We start from the raw sequence: 16,984 nt of genomic DNA on the forward strand, positions 1-16,984 counted from the left end.
TACGTGCAATCAATTTTGGGTAAAATAAATTGCTGTAAAATTTCACTTTTCGATCATGTAGTCATGATTCATGGTTTCTATAGGCATGATTGATAGTTTCTTAGAACCTCGCACGCTTTTCTGATTTCCATTATTAGTATTTCGTGAGTAATCGCATACCATCGTCTACTATTCATTCAGGGACCGGAAGCAGCGTATGAATATATTCAATACACGTGAGTAGGGATTATGTATAATACGTACGTACATACGTGTTTCACAAAGGCAATTTCTATGTGTTCTGTGTTTTTTCATATTACATATGTACACTAACTGGTTATTGTTATCAATGACATTGTTCTATCGCTGTGCTGTTTTTGGTTATCTGCTGTTTATAAAAAGACATGTCAAATATTTTTGGTTAAGCTGCAAATATTTGGCAAAAAAGTTCATTAAGCTCAGCGATTGCCGTTAGGATGATTTTGTTTGTAAGACAAAAATGAAGTACGACAATATTACTGATATGTCAACCAATAGCGATGTTCACAATGATAAGCGATAAACTATCTTCATTTACACGGTGTCGTGTGAAAAAAACAACGGTAAGAGAGTTAACTGCCCCATCGCTGTTCATGAAAAGACGTTAATAATTTCAAAAAATGATATTTATTTGTTTAGCCTAAGATTGCTTACCGAAATAGTTGCATATTCAGAATTAAAGATTTTTACAGTTTCAAGTACATGTACCTACTTAACCTGCATCTTTTATTTAATATATTGTACAATTTCAGTTATGATAATCTCTTTTAAAATTAATTAAATTTTTACTAATACAATGTAATAGTAAAAAATGTTTGTTTCAAATGAAATTAAAGAAACAAAAGAAACTTGTGCTTAAAATATAAGCGACAGAGTGTTATCTACTCGGCATGGCTAAGGTTGAACATCGAAGAGAAATTAAACGCGTGTATTCTATCGTTGAGAGATCAAGGCCATTTATAGTAAAAGATTTAAAGCGATGTGCAAACCGTCCATATTTGGCTCCTTCATACATGCTCCGCTTGGTACGTGGGTGTGAACGCACCCTCGTTGTTATTCTGACCGAGTCGTTCCAATTACAACGTGATATGCACGTTGACGAACTTAATTAATTTCAGAAGATTTTCCGGTGTGCGCCGAGTGAAAGAGCGGTGAAAGAGCCGAGCTGTGTTAGGAAGTTGGGAACGTTTGTCGTCTTGTAAACGTTTATCTCGGAGGATGCCGACATCCGTAGGATAACGTATGTCTTACCACAGGAAGGGGAAACGTATTCTCGTCGACAGTCTACTAATTTTTCGTGGTTCTCATTTTCAGAGAATATCGAAATGCTTTCGACTAAAGAAATATTTTCTTAAAACTCTAAATAAGTTTTCATACAGTTTTCGTACAAGATAAATATCTAACAATCGCGAAAAGTATAGTCCTGGGAATAATTTTTTGTTTATCGATTTTAACAAAATCGATTCTACTCTCGCCTTTCTCAATAATATAGATATGTATTAGGTTTCTGCAGTTTCGCAAATAGAATTTCAAAGTTTCAAAAACGACATTCGATGGAGTTACCTTGAAATGGATTTTTCTTGAAATCCTTTCTAAAAATTAGTACTTATTCGTTCGATACGAGATAAATGATTTGGAGAACCTCGAAAAGAACCGTTTCATGGATTTTCAAATAGCAAAATCGTAAAAATCACATTATTTTTTTGCGTTCTAAATCAGGCGTGTTTCGCTTAATCAGGTCGTCTAGTGGTCCCGTAATTCCATGTACGATTTTCTAGTCGATCGGTCGCATCTGCGAAAAGATGTCCGATACGTGTGGATGCGTGTACCTGTACGCGACACGTATATCGAACCAACCGGTGGCCTTGATTCCTAAAGCCGTAAAAAGATCCCGTCGTTGGGTCAATTAAACCAAGCCACGAAGTCATTGACTTTAGGTGCACGGCTAATTTCTCTTCGACAGGTTGTTACGTGGCCTGTCCCAAAAACCTTCGCATCCATAATAATCCGAAGATCGTTCTTTGTTTTCGAATTTCGGTTTACGATTAAAGTTTCGAATCGGTTCTGAACGGTCGAATTGATCGAATTTTATTTTACCGTGCAAATTACAGAAACATAACGTGTTCGTATACGTGTCTACATTCATACGCAAGCACACGTATCTCGTTCTATCTGCAATGAGAGGCAGCTTACGTTGCAGCGGTTTGATAAAGTTAACAACCGAACGTTTCCATATATGGTCATGTGAAGAAACAAAAACTATTGGTCAGCATATGAGTAACGTTTCAGATTATTCGGCGTGTTTGTATCGTCGAAATTGCCAGTTTCGCGTCATTCGGACGAGATAGGAAACGAGCCACTCCCTGGCCAGAGGAAATCTGTATCGCACGCGATTCTCGAAACCGTTTCGATAAAACTCGCGATAGTTGCCTGCCTTTTCTTCTTAATGGTGGATTATTTTTTATCAGTCTCAAGCTTCGAACCTGTACAGTAGTCGCTTCAGCTATACACGCCTCTCTATACGTAGATACGGAAAGAAAAGAAAGCGTTTCGTTCTCCATACTTGCTACGGTGAATATTCCGTAGTTAGGCTAACAGAGAGGTCCATGTCTTTTACCGTATTCTATATACCTTTTGCAAGTTGTCAAATTTATTCGTCAGCAATATTATTGACAGAAATTAAATTTCATTTTGTTTTCAATGTCGATGGTCTTGGATGCAAACGAAAACACTACTGCTACGAACGACTATTTTTTACCGTTACGAGACAATTCTGGTTTCGAATGTTTAGACAAATATGCCGTGTACTCGTGTAAAACGATGAACGATCAGCGGGAAACTGGGTGTGACAGCATTTAACGTGGTTATGCCGATGACGTTTATTGATCACGGAACGATTCTGATTTCACTGGGAGAATACAGGAGGAACGGCGAAACAAAGTGGTTGTCGAACCGATGAGTAATCGCGATCGTACGAGTTTAGCCTCTTTTCCTGCAGCGGATGAAAATAAATGTTGCCCGTGGCCCTAAATTGTACTATGCACGCTGTTGGATTAGGTCGATGCACGCGAGTGGTACCCCCGATACCCGGCCCCCAAACTAGAATCCACGTGACACATTTGTCTACTACGATTAGGACTAGGACGACTACTACTACGACTACGTCTACGACAAGGACGAGAGACAAGAAGCGAGGGTGAATTTACACGGGGTGGCTCGTCACTTTCAATGCCACGTAGCAGCGTTACGGGGATGTCCCCACCCGCTCCATGGCTCTCTCGTTCTCTGTATGGGGTGAGTCATGGCAGTCCCTCCCGGTTTGGGCGTGGTAGCCACTGCAGACGTTTCTCATCGATCTACTACCCACGGCCGTGAAACACCATAGAGCCGAAGCGACTCGCCAAGGTGGTCTCTTTAATATTTGCTGTATGGGGTCTCCCGTGGAAATTTGATCATCCAAACTATTGCATCTACCATTCGCGTTTTCACTTTTCTCCAATGTTACTGTTTAGAATGGCAGACGATGCAACTGTTTTCTTTTTTTTTTTAAGCGGTACATGTCCACTTTTGGAAAAACATGTGTCGATAATAATTTTAGTAAGATACCGACATCCTCTTTCTGTTTTTATAATCATACATATGTTGAGTGGAGCACGATTTCTTAATAAAGTAAACAAAAAAGTTTTAACTATAAAATGTTATCGCGAAAATTTGCTTTTTTTTCTAAAAATAGAACGAGTCCATTCGTAATAACTATTCGGGAGTCGTGGAAACTTTAAAACTAATGACAACCTAAAGAGATTTTAATTTCATGGAATATTTTTCTGCACGGACATAATTTCTGTCATTGCCCGCAGATGAATGGTATGTATCATTTATTTATCGGAAATTGGGATTCGTTAAACCCACCCTGGGGTGTCGATGAATCATAAAGCGATGCACGCGTACGCCACCGTTCGTATTGTAATTATGTATTTTAAGGGCTGAGAAAATTTGGATCGTCGCAATTGAAAAATATTATTACTTAATGTTACTAGATCGTAATTTAATGTATAACCTTTAACTCTTCTTAAAATTTTTGGAAATAAGTGAAGAAAATATTGAATTTTAGATTTTTATACATATGTTATAAACATTTTTTTTTAACATGAATACGAATCATAAAAAATATTTCTATCGTTTTTGTGTATACCGAAAATTTGTTGTGTTATTCGTTCGATTTACAAATAAACAATTCTGTCTTATATGTGTAAAAATACTGTAAGCATAAATCAATGTAACAGTATGAATCGAAACACTGTTTTTTCATTTATAAATACTGTACAAAGTTCATGTTCCGATAATTAACACGAAATGTGTACAAAAGTGTATCGGTGTTGATATATCTTATTCACATACTACAAACAGTGCGTTTCAAGAAGGGATACTATCGTTCGACAAGCCCTTTTTCGATAAAGTAACGTAACGATATAAGAAAAACTTGGTATTGATTACTGATATCGATATCGATTGATTTCGTTCGAAGAAGAAACACGTAGAGTTTGAGAAATAAAATAAGATCGTATACAGTCAAGTTGAAAGTAAATTCTTTTATTTGAATGTTATGCATATGTTTATATGCCGGTCTCCCTATGAGAAAAGCTTGTATTTCAAAGAATTAAGGAAGGGGCTAATTTCCCTCAATTTTGAATTTGGAAAAAAAACGGTTTACGTTGATACGTTTAGCCAATATAAACGAAAAGATCTTCGAATATTTTAAATCGTGGAAGAATCTATAGCGATCCACGGAGTTTTCGAAATACTATGATACAGTATAATTTTGAAACCGAGTGTCTCTCGCGTGGAGCTGGAAAAACAAACTGAACACGATAAGCTGGAACATGTTTACAACCAGTGTACAACATTATTTTCCACCAGCTCGACGATGGCAAGAGACTGCCGTTGTATGTTTTATGTAACCGATCCCCATGCATCGATTTAATGAAATCGAAACTAAATACTAATTTTATTCTCTATTATAACCTTTGAAATCTACAAGAATTCGAATTTGAATCCGTTTTCTTTGTTTGGCCTTCCGATACTTTGCTTATACGTAGACTACGAATATTTCTCTATTTTTTATATACCTTCGGTAGAAGTTTCATTAAAATCAATGATTCGAAGATTGCAACTCGACCTTAAATCAGTAAATTGCTACTAATAATATTCATGTATACATATATACATATATCCTGAACGAAGGGAGTTCTCGTGCGATGTTACGCTCCTGGACACTGGTCCCTCAAGACTTCAAGATCCAAGACCCGTTTACGGGCTCCTTCGATTTGCTCCGAGCGATACACCGCGTTCTGCGTCCTGCGTTCGTTCACTCTTCACGTCCCATATTCTCCCTAATGAAAAGAACGAATATTCAATTTATGAGAATGTCCACCACAGTTTTCTTTGAAAAATCTCATTCGCATCGGGCCGAATAAAATAAATCAATCCGTATGGAAAGAACCGTTTCACGTGTATCGGAAATACAAATTTTTAATTGCTCAATACGTACCACGGAACACGCGAACTTTAATAATACACGTTTGATAACGCGACCTCTAATACATACAAGCTATTACAAGAGACACGATGCAACCCTGAATGGGAGGAGTTGGACCGTTGCCAATTGTAGTCACTTTATTTTGCATCGTTCGGTGCAGAAGATCCGTTGACAGGTTACGTTGTTCAAACGATTCATTCAACTTTTGGCTCTCGTCGTTCCACTTTCGAAGAATAAACCATTCCGCCTACGATACCTATAGCTTTTACAACATTTCGTACGCGTAACGCCAAGCATTCGAAGATCGATTCGTTAACGATATCTAATTAAATGCGCGTAGACAACACGTTTCTTTATTTACTATCCGTTCGGCAACACCCTGCGTAACTGGTAAGTGAATTTTACGCGTAAAGTATATACAATGTTGCTAAGCGAAAGAGTTGTACGAATAATTTTTGATGTAATTTTGATTGCGGCAAGAGCGGGTTGTGTCATCGAACAAGTGCCGTTTGCATGGACGAGTTGTCGACCCACATATTATATCCATGCTCGATCACACTGATAGAGAACTCGTGCATGTACAGGGTGAACTAATTGCGATAAATTACAACGCGTCTAAGCAATGCTGCGCGGAGCGTTAGCCACCGTTCCGATTAATTTCAACTTCCTGGGTGTGACACAGATGTTAAGAAAAACGATGACGATGCCAGCGGGGGGTCGTTAAAAATAAATTCAATAACCTCGTTACGAAATTAAGGGACGCGTTATTACACGTAGGAATGCGCAGTTTGCGCTAAAAAGCTTTAGGCACTCTGTTCGGTGCAGTAGCGGTGCATCGTAGCGGTGCAGTGTAGCGGTTCTACGCGTTATTCGACAACGATGGACATCTTTTTGCTTGATCCACGCTTCGTTTCTGTGCACATCTGGCTAGATCGTTTAGCCTAGAATAGAAAGGGAAGAATAGACAACATAAAAGGGGCTGATGTGAGCAAACGTTCATCTACCAACATACGTTGGATACATATGAATTTAGACGCAAACGAATTTATTGCTGGCGTCTGCAGCCTTCGATCCTCTAGATCCAAAGCAAGCACTCTACCAATATGTATTGTCAGAAATTCGTCCAACCTCTGGATACAGGCATACTTTAACACGTTGACGACGGCTTGACACACCGGTGGGTCATACGTGTCAGACCCATAGGCTGCGTACATTTGTTTATTTTGTTTGCATTTTACAAGATAGATACTAAAAATAGGTTTATGTTATTTTATCTGAACATTATAAACAGATATTCAATAGTAAAAACATAGAAATTCAATATTATAAACTTAACATAATTATTTAATTTTTGTAAATTTCGGGCGCCGGCGCACAGAGAAAATCGTGAATATCGGCGCCGGCGTCAACGTGTTAAACAGGTGTGACGTTTCACATTGAATCGAGTACGGGGTGAATCGCGGAAAACCAAAAATAAAGGAAAGTTTCGAAAGAAAAATTTCTGTTCTAAACAAAATAAAAGGATAAAAAGGACCTTGAAGTCCTCCGGACCCTGTCCTCTGGCCGTCGACAGAGCCGAGGTGTCGATCGATCCTGCTTACCTGGCGAAGCGGAAACAGCTATTTATAACCACGAATGCTTCTTGAATTCTTATTTATAGCTTACAGGGAATGCCAGTTGCAGGGGAAGATCTTGGGCCACAATAGGCGACGACGTGGTTTATTAAAAATTCAGTGGGTTCGGTCATTACTTGTTTCTTAAAAATTACAAACACGCCAATGAAATCGTTGAAAATTGTAAAAGAACGCTGTCCAATCGTACACTTTACTAGCCAAATGCAAGGTTGTACGTACGAGAAAATTAATGATTTCGACGATGAATACACTTTACATACGAAGGGAATTATAAAAAAAGAACGGAAGCTCTCGAAGAGGGCTTTGAGCTGAAAGATGATAAAAAAGAATGCGGCGTACTTGAAACAGGAAAAGTTGGAACAAGGAAGATAAAGATGGTGACGTGAGGATTAGGTGGTTAGGCGATAAGAGGCAGAAAGTACATGCACGGGTATGTAGAGTAGTCGCCGATAACGAGCGAATCCGAAGACGACCGGTAACCTCAAACGATCGTCGCGTTTTGTTGTATCGAAGAAAACTGTACGCCAATTGGAAAAGCTGAACAGCGATATCGTTACGCTGGAACGTGTAACCTCTGCGGCAATTTCTAAGAAAAACCGTTTTTTTCAGATGCGTCAAACGTAAAAATTGAATTCGGGCTACGGACAGAGCGCGACCGACCGTCTTCGAGACCGTTGCTGCACTTGGACGTCCAACGGTTTTGACGCGTCCTGTACGCACTCTCGGTGTGGACATTAGGCCAAGTGCACCGTTCTCGTTGCATACGAAAGTGGGACGACTATACGGCTGCGACGGTATACGTTGTCTACGTTTCTATGTACATGGGCAAGACAAGTCGGCGTCCTTGTCGAGAAACGCAAGGTCTTTCCTTATCCGTGCAACTTTGGAGTCGGTTAAACATTTATGTAGCCGAACGAGGCCCCTCTACCGGTTGTTATTCGCCATCGACGGAAATATTAAGCGCCGCGACGCGATGACCCACAATTTCATTGGCGAACGGTACGCTTCGCGGAGACTTCTTAAAACGGCCATTTTCTTTCTATAATCTGATCGAAGAATTCGGTAAGAAGTCAAGGATCGACTGTCTTTTTAAAATGGCTCGTATAACCTTCAATACCAAAAATAAATATGGAAACAAACGTAATTAAAGAATAGGCTATTTCGCGACGGCGATAGAAACGTGCCATTCTATTTTAAGGAACATCGATGACACGATAATCTTTGAGAACGCGACCTTGAGATAGATTCTCCGACTTACCATAGCATTTGTCCTCCCAGATCGAATCATGTATTCCTTTGACACCTATTTTCTCGATCGTGAATGAGTAACACCGCTCGAGATAGGTGAGACACTTTCTACAAAATAAAAATGTCTTTAATGTAATAGATGCAATATCGATTGTAATCGTAACCATGATAAACTATGAGATAAGAACGCCTCTTTCGATTGTATTTCATTTTAATACACGATTATCTATTTTAGCAATGCATAATGTTAAAGTTATGCGTCACCTTCGTATAAATATCGGATCAATTGCCTCCTAAAACCGTTCAAATTTTGTTCGATACATTTTTTTTATGTAATCGACGGTTTCGAAGATATTCGATTGGATTGATTCGAACAGGTCACCACCCTTTCTCACCCGTAAATTTCCATAATCGATTGAAACTATTTCTGGCAAAATGACGGATATCTCTTGAAACTATGTCTTCTTGTTTAAAAAGAAAAAAGTACACAGTCCATTGAGACCACGTATCTTAAACTAGGTTTATACGAATTAAAGTCGTCAATTGCAGCGTTTTCAATCGTATAGAACGCGATCCCTTAAATTATATTAACTCTAATACCCGAATAATACTTTTCCAATAACACGAAACCAACAAATCGTGTTATTCGATAGCGATCTACGTACAATCCAATATTGAAACTGTAACAATTGAAACATCAATGAAAAATATCTTGGACAATGTACTTTAGACCGCCACTCAAAGATATTTCACCGCATATACGATAAGAAATGCACGAACGAGGTTGCTCGAGCAAGTTATTTTTTTATAATACATCAGAAATTTCTAATTGAACGGAGAAGACGCGTACACGATTCTTGTTTTTATTTCATCTCTAGAAATAATTAGGCTGTGGATTTTTGAAAAATTAGAACTGGAGTTCCCTCCACGAATTAAAAGATCTTGCTCGTTGTAAGAAGAAATTGGACATGGTAATAAATCCACGAAGATCCTCGGTCTAGTTATAACTCGTTTAAAAAGTTGAACGAACCCGCGAGATACAGTTTTAGAAAAAAAAAAAAGGAAACAGAAAAAAAAGAATCGACTAGCAAACTGTATACATATACGTACAGAGCAATAGTTGCTACGTTTCATTCATGAAGTCGCAAGCGTACGGTCTTAAGATTTCTAGATACGAACCTACTCCCTTTCTCCTCTGTCCGTGACCGTCTCGTCCTACTGAGGATGTTCCGAACAGAGTACCCAGCCATTCATCCGGCAGTTTTTGTCTGTCGACTCGACGAACATCCACATCGTTCCAGTTTCATTTAATCCGACTTTTTATATCAGCCGCAATCGCCCGATTACAAAACTGTCGGGAACGAACGAGCCAAGAGCGACTGGCCCGCATAATCGCGATCTAATTATGTTAGATCTACCGGAAACCGCTGTCAATTTCTCGCAAAACTAACTTCGGATACTAAACCATTTTCTGACGCGGTCAGACAGGAAAACTGCGGCAAACGTAAACTTGGCCGGATAGTTTCTTTCTGGTGGAAGCTTTCCTCGAAGGATTGCACTTTTCCTGAGATTATCCGGCCACTCGCGTGCGGCACAGTCGTGAGAACAGAAAGCGCATAATAATTGCTTCGGTTTTTGTACGTTCGCGTTTCATCGTGTAGAGTCACGTTCATCGCGTACGATTCCACATTGTCGTATATGAGCTATGAAACTTTATTCAACGAATTATTTGTCCGATGGAAATCTAACATTATCAACGGAAATAATCGAAGAAACATAATCATGTTATACGGAAGACAATTCTTCCAACATAAATCGATGCTTTTTTGTCTATTTCGTTTAATGCGGATTGTGCAACTTTTTTTATTCCAGATCCTTCTCTTTACCATAAGTGTCGAGTTTTGTGGTGGAACGGTGGTCGACTTCTGGTCGTGTGATTCGTTTTACAAGAAACTAATACGCGTATGCTTCGACACCGTGCTATAATACGATGCTACGATACCGTGACGCGGCGATAAAGCAACGCGATAAAACAATGCTACAAAATGTTACCGGGAACAATTTTCAAATTCTACAGTAGACTATTTGTTCCGACCAGGTCTGGAGAAACAATTGCGGTTCTGTAAAAAGCAATTGTTTTATTTAAAAAATTTTTAAAAGGTCCTTAATAATTAATATTCAATGTTCAATTAGACGAAAGAATCGAAAGAAGCGATACCATTCTTTGCAATTCATTTTAAGAAACATCACTTAAGAAACCCGTGTTTTGCAAAATGGTGGAATAATCGCGAAACGAGAATATACTCGAAGAAGTATGGACGAGAAATTCATGACCGTAAAGAAGAATTACACAGAATCGCGACGACAATGAAAAATTGAGTCGACAAAAATGTTGACAGCCTTTTATTCACTTCTCTAGGCGGAACGCAACGTCTAGCCAGAGAATCGTCGCCGTCGTCGTCGTCCATCGTCGTCGTGGCCTCAAGATTCGCAATCTTCGGCTCAGCCAGTGACGTTGGAGATTCTTGGGACTTGACCTTGCACACGCGACTGACCCAGAACAGGTAGACAACCGGTAAAACGAATGTGTTCATACGTGTTACCGGCTCCACTCGCGTTCTTGACTCCGTTTCCTCGCACACTCGTGCGCGTCCCGAACGCGAAGTCAAGGATTTAGAACACGGTCGCGGATCGTCAGGATTACCAAAAACGACCGTTCCGTCCTTCCGCTTATTCGAATCGACGCGCGATGACTCCGCGAACGATTTGTGAAAATTTGACTCGCAAAGTAACCGGTCCTCCAACTCTTTCTCGCGCGTTCAAACACCGAAATTCGAACACGGATTTCTTCTAATGCGGTCAACGCGATTCTTACACCTGCGAGCAAAAATGTTTTTCTTCATACGAAAGCATAGAGATAAAGTAGCTCAGCTGAGCATATGTCCTGGGAATGAACTTTGGACAACTCAGAGTCCCAAATGGGAAAAAATGTTTCATTCCTTTTAGGTTAGATTTTTTTATTCTTTTATTCCTTATGGTGTTACTATCCGCGAGGACAAACTTGTATTCGAAATATTTAATTGGAGATAAAAATAGAACGCTGTATAGTGAAAAACATAACGTAACGCGTGCGCAAGCGCTGGCCGTCTACCGGGTAAACGTTACGAAACCATCCGTAGATCAGATCTGCGTCGCGTTGCTCGACACCGCAGCGTTTTAGTTCGGAATTATAACGTTCACCCGGTAGACAGGCTGCGCATGCGTGGTCGCGCCTGGTTAAATTGCATGCTTACGCTATGCTCGGCGTTGTAAAATTTTCGGTTGACAATGCGTTGATAAACGAACTCCTTCGATTAAGAATTAAATAGACGGACGCGTTGTTTATCGTTTGCCTTGCGCATTCTTTCATCGATAAAATCAAATTACGTTTCGATTTTATTTTCTCTGAAACGATCAATGAAACACGGTATGCGATAGTATGCGGTATAGCAGTGTATGCATACACGTACACGTATTCTTATCTTTATCGTGTGGAATTAAGAGTCGCTTGTAATCGTGTAATTAAGTCACTCGATATAAACGTCGTTCGGAAACAGATGACACGTTAGAAAATTATAAAAATTCAAGCGCCCTTGTCCCACGATATCGAGCAATAATCTTATCGATATCGCAAAGAGTATTATCAGAAACGAAAAAAAACCCTCGACGACGATTTTTGCGAACAGATATCACTTTCCTGATCTTTTTATTTTCCGGTTTCTTCGAGGCGGAAGACGTCATCACTCTACTTGAAAGAAAATTATCGTGGAATGGAAGTTTTTAAGAGATGGAGTCCTACTTTCTCAAAGCGTAGCCTCGCAATCAACCATAACTGGTTTGCGATGAAATGCTAGTGCAGACTTTCAGTCGACGGACTGCAAACTTTACGCGTTACATTTATACGATGTAATGTCTGATGCGCGTATGTTATCTTGACATTCAAATTCCTTTATTATACAATTCTTCAACGTTACAATTTTCCTACCTAAATACATTCCGTAAGAATCGCTAAAGATTATGGCACTGAAACTAACCAACTGTTTTATTATACGAACATTCGTGTAAGACTTAAGATCACAGCGAAGTCGTTTTTCGGCCGGTCGGTCGGTTGGTCGGTTGGACATACGCGTACAACGACTGCGAGCCTCTGCTTAACCCAAATAGGGTGAACGTCCCAGTTTCCGTGTCCCCGGATTAAAAACGTATCGAAGAAGAACAGTTTTATATATAAGATGACGAGCTGTATCATCTTTTTTATTACGTTTACATTGCGATATATATGTATGTACGATTCCATATGACCAATTTGAATCGGTCCAACCGAATAACTTTGAAGTCGCCGACGATACTAAAAACTGTTTTGAACGAAATTTGAATAGTTTTAGGAGTTTACGTAATCTGATATTAATCAGATTTTTCTAAGTTACAAAACGTTTATAACAAATTAAATTCCTCTCTACTGGAAATCAATTTAAAATCATCGTAAAATTAACGTCCCAACCGTTTTGAGCGGCTGCAATATCTCATTCTTATGCTAGTGGTAAAGTTCCAGTTATCCTTAACCTCTTTTGAGTCATAGGCTCCATAATGAAACGAGTACTTTATTCGGACGTCTCTTGATTCCCAATCGAGACTGTTTTAACGTTGAATTGTTTAAAAAACAGTAACATATAATCGAGCTAAGCGATCAAACCTTTCCGATCCGAAACCTTTATGGTAATATTATAATACTTTCCAATTTATTTAGTTATTCTACGGTTAAAATAAATCATTGTTTTTAATGGAGTTTGTTAAATTGCAAAATATATATATATAATAACAATAACAATACTAATAATAATAATAACAATGATAAACTTGAACACGATAAACGCGTCGCAGGCCGCAGTGTGACGTGGTTAAAATAATTGCATTATACAACGGATAATAAAATACGACGCGATAACCGTGGATTTTGCATTACGAATGTATTTGTTTGAAAATCAAACCAGTTGCTTGAATCGTCGACAGAATCTCAGCCAGTCCAAGTTGAGTCTTGTACGAATAACAGGTCTGCCGTCTGGGTACCAGCCATTATCATTTTCTTTATCGTCAGCTGCTCGGAACGATGCGCAAACGTCACTGTATCTGAATCTGACGAGTCGTAAGTCAACACTAAATATAGTGATCGCGTATTATCGTGCCTCTCTCGCCGGATTCCTTGCATACTTTGCAATCGCCACCGAGGACTGTTACTCGCGGCCAGAAATTAACCATGGAGAAACTTTTCTATTACCGCGTCGCGCTTCTTAATTATCATTACGGTAAATACCTAGTTTAAACTACGAACGTTGATGCTTCTCGTTGGCCTTATATTTTACGATATATTCCGTTATAAAAATAGAAATATCGCATGCGAAATCCAATCGAATAAAACAAACGCACTTAATTTCGTACCATCCTTGCTAATGCCTGATAACTGAACAAAAGTCTTTACACATTTATAGCAAGGCTGAATAGTGAAAATTTCAAGCAGTAGAAACATGATGAGAAATTAAAAATGTCAATGTATTCTATTAAAATTATTTCAAACGAGAAAGAACTTTATTTGTCGTTTTGATTTCTTAGGATCGACCGAAGTAATTTCTATTTCGCATAAAAATCCGCAATCTATTGGTAACGTAGCCGGTAATGGATCTGATCTCTGTGGTCGCAGAGCAAAGCGTGGCGAGTCACATTTTTCGAAATATTCCAATTATATATTCATTACAAAATAAAACAGTTTGGATAGATTTTCAAACGGAAGAGAATGCATCCTAATGATTCTTCTTTGTCAAATAAGAACGCGATGAAGCAGAAATCCGACACCTACACCCATATTTATGCGTATACATACAGGCAAAGATAATAAACATGGAATCGATCTTACGCGGTATAACTCGGGCCTCGCGAAAAACTAGAGTTCCCGACGATAATGAATAAATTGACAAATAATTAATAAACAAATTGGACAGATTTACTTTATAGTTTGCTCTTATATCAACGAATAAAGATATAAGTAGTTCAGATTCCATTGATATTTCTTGAAACTTTAATTAACAATTAGCCATGTACGTTAACGACAGATTTTGCATGCAGATTTTGAATTTATTCAAAAACGAACACAAAAATTATTTAAGTATAATACAAGTTCAATACATACGTGTATTTATACGATATGAATGGCGAAGAAATATTTGTGTCTTTCAATAGACGCGTAAAATACGTCTTGCTAGAATGTAATTTTAAAAACGTGTCTAAAAACGACGAACAATCTGTTTGTCGAATAATCGAGTGTTCCTAATTCCGATGCAATATTTTTCTGGCAATGGCTCGAGTACAGCATGCGACGAGTTTCTGCCCCCCGACTCTGTTTCCTCCTTCGGATTTGAAAATTCGCGAAAGGTGTGTCGATCGAGGGTCTTTGACCTCGTTACGGCGATTTCCGATAGTTTCACTGTCTGGACCGAATGCACGCGGCTAGTCCGATGAGAAAGAGCCTTGAGCACTCTTCTGGGTGGGTGCGTTGAACTTACCCGTCGCATTCCGTATTGATTTCGGTGGCACTGCGCGACTGGAGCCAGACGTTACCTACAGCTACTACGGCACAGCACGTGTCCGCGTAGGGACGGACACGCCCATTCCGCTTCGTAGGACGGATCAAAGGGCCGTCGTGGAGACCGGATAACCCAGAACAAGAAGTCATTTCCGTTGGAAAAACCTGCACCACTTTCACTAAAAACGGCCAATGACTAAAGCATCGACATAATCGGTTAATCGCTATGCCGATGGCACCGCCGGCGCCGGAGCCGGAGCCTTACGCAAGGCCTTGAAGACCTTGAACGAGACCTTATTTGGTAAGCAAGGTCGAGGCTTCTCGGACCATTGGGTTTTCAGACCGGTCACAACGCGCCTACACCTTACTTGGACGTAATTCTTCCTATCGCGGTCTTGTCGCGGCAATTAAACCTGGGAAATCGGACGTTTTCGACGATTTCGATCATTTCCGAGGCAACAAACATCTAGAACTACGTGGCAAGTTGCGACGCGTTCTGTACATTCATTAATATAGAAATCGGATTCGTAGCAAAAAACGTATTTAAGAAACAAATCTACCAAGTATGTATTCTACTAGTTTCTTGTTCTACGAAGAAATTGTAAACTATAAAACGGTTTCGATTACAACACTGCTATCCAAAAATTAAATCATCTTCGTTAAAGATAAACAGTTTTGCAACGTTACACGGTCAGCAAAAATGAGCCGAAAAGAATAAATAATTTTGTACATTTTATTGTCGTCATCGATTGATTCATCGATCATGGTAAAAAAAGAAGGTATGAATCGGTTTTGCGTGGAATACATGTTTTATCCGCTGACGGAGCAACGTTTCATCGTCTTGATTACTCAATTAACGAATTCTTCCAAGGCGGTACACGAATATGTTTCGCTACAAGAACTTGGAAATAATGAACGGTTCTGCGATAATTAAAGTGCATGCACCGAAAGTATCACACGCGTGCGACAGCTGACCACCGACTCGAACATTTGAGGTTAGGTTATACATAAACGAAGCGAACCTTGCGTGCGATTCGTTAATCGTTGTCACGTATTCGTATGCTAACTAGTCAAGATTTTTAAATGTATACAGCTCGCAGAAAACATTTCAAATGAGATGAGAAAATCAAAGTACTGTGTACTTTAACGAGCTTTCAGAAATTACTTATCTACTCGACCACGATTTCTTATGATTCACTGGTTGTGTCATCGTAGCGCTGTTTCGTCAAAGAGGCATGACACACGTGTTTATAAAGCTGTCGTCTTCTTATAAACGCATGGATCTAATAATAAATAAAATTTCAAGGAATTTTGAGAGAATCATTGAGCAATCGTTTAACAGTTGGCAGCCAAAAGTATCGTATAAACGAAGCTACGCATGGAACAGTTTGTACTTTGACGTTTCCGTCGCCACGTGGTTTCTCGTCACAAGTCCGACCTACCATAGTAGTAGACTACGCGAACCCTATACGGCTATCGATTTTACAGCAGACTTTACATGCACGCACGTCGAACCAGCTTCCGTGTCTCTAAGGGACACTACACCTAAACGCTACGATCGTGGCGTTGGGCTTGTGTGACACGGACTAGTCCAGTGCACCCTTATCCGCGTCCTTGAGTCTATTTTTAGCTATTATTTCATAAAAAAGGCGGCCGATATGCACACAACGCGTACCAAGCGCGGAAAGACGTGTGCGACGACTTGGTTTCGGGTCACCCGACATTAATCGTTCTCTCACTTTTGGAAAAGTAGCTCACTGTTGACTTTGTAAACACTTTTTCAAAAATTATACGATCAAACATGAAATTGAAGATGCAGTTCATTAAACTGCTCAGACTTTGCTCTCTTCAAATATACCATCCTACCTAACGGCATATACCTGCTGAAAGATAAGCAGACGAAATTCCTGGAATGATTTCAGCAATACTCATCGT

The 16,984-nt window shown here is 39.4% G+C and overlaps 1 protein-coding gene across 4 annotated transcripts; it reads right to left on the bottom strand.

The window, feature by feature from the left end:
• Positions 1-4,174: 4,174 nt before the first annotated feature.
• LOC144470102 (uncharacterized) lies at positions 4,175-16,801 on the bottom strand. 4 transcript variants are annotated; one of them, XM_078180926.1, is made up of 4 exons: positions 15,030-16,801; positions 13,464-13,608; positions 8,447-8,544; positions 4,175-5,408 (listed from the first exon to the last, which is right to left on the bottom strand). In XM_078180926.1, the coding sequence occupies exons 1-3, from the start codon at positions 15,197-15,199 to the stop codon at positions 8,473-8,475; spliced, it is 387 nt and encodes a 128-aa protein (XP_078037052.1). In that variant the 5' UTR covers positions 15,200-16,801; the 3' UTR covers positions 4,175-5,408; positions 8,447-8,472. The 4 variants fall into 4 exon arrangements, with proteins under 4 accessions (XP_078037052.1, XP_078037053.1, XP_078037055.1 ...); XM_078180927.1 differs by lacking the exon at positions 13,464-13,608 and having other exon boundaries at positions 4,176-5,408; XM_078180929.1 differs by having other exon boundaries at positions 4,176-5,408; positions 13,039-16,801.
• Positions 16,802-16,984: the final 183 nt, after the last annotated feature.

The sequence above is a fragment of the Augochlora pura genome, chromosome 5, assembly GCF_028453695.1.
Source record: "Augochlora pura isolate Apur16 chromosome 5, APUR_v2.2.1, whole genome shotgun sequence".
NCBI classification, from domain to species: Eukaryota; Metazoa; Arthropoda; class Insecta; order Hymenoptera; family Halictidae; genus Augochlora; species Augochlora pura.

What these genes read in the sequence shown, in the direction of transcription:
- LOC144470102 (XM_078180926.1), bottom strand. Translation starts at nt 15,199, where the DNA reads ATGACTTCTTGTTCTGGGTTATCCGGTCTCCACGACGGCCCTTTGATC. An exon ending in ATCAATACGGAATGCGACGG is followed by an intron (nt 13,609 to 15,029) that starts GTAAGTTCAACG and finishes ACGACTCGTCAG; the next exon opens with ATTCAGATACAGTGACGTTT. An exon ending in GTCGACGATTCAAGCAACTG is followed by an intron (nt 8,545 to 13,463) that starts GTTTGATTTTCA and finishes TTTATTTTGTAG; the next exon opens with AAAGTGTCTCACCTATCTCG.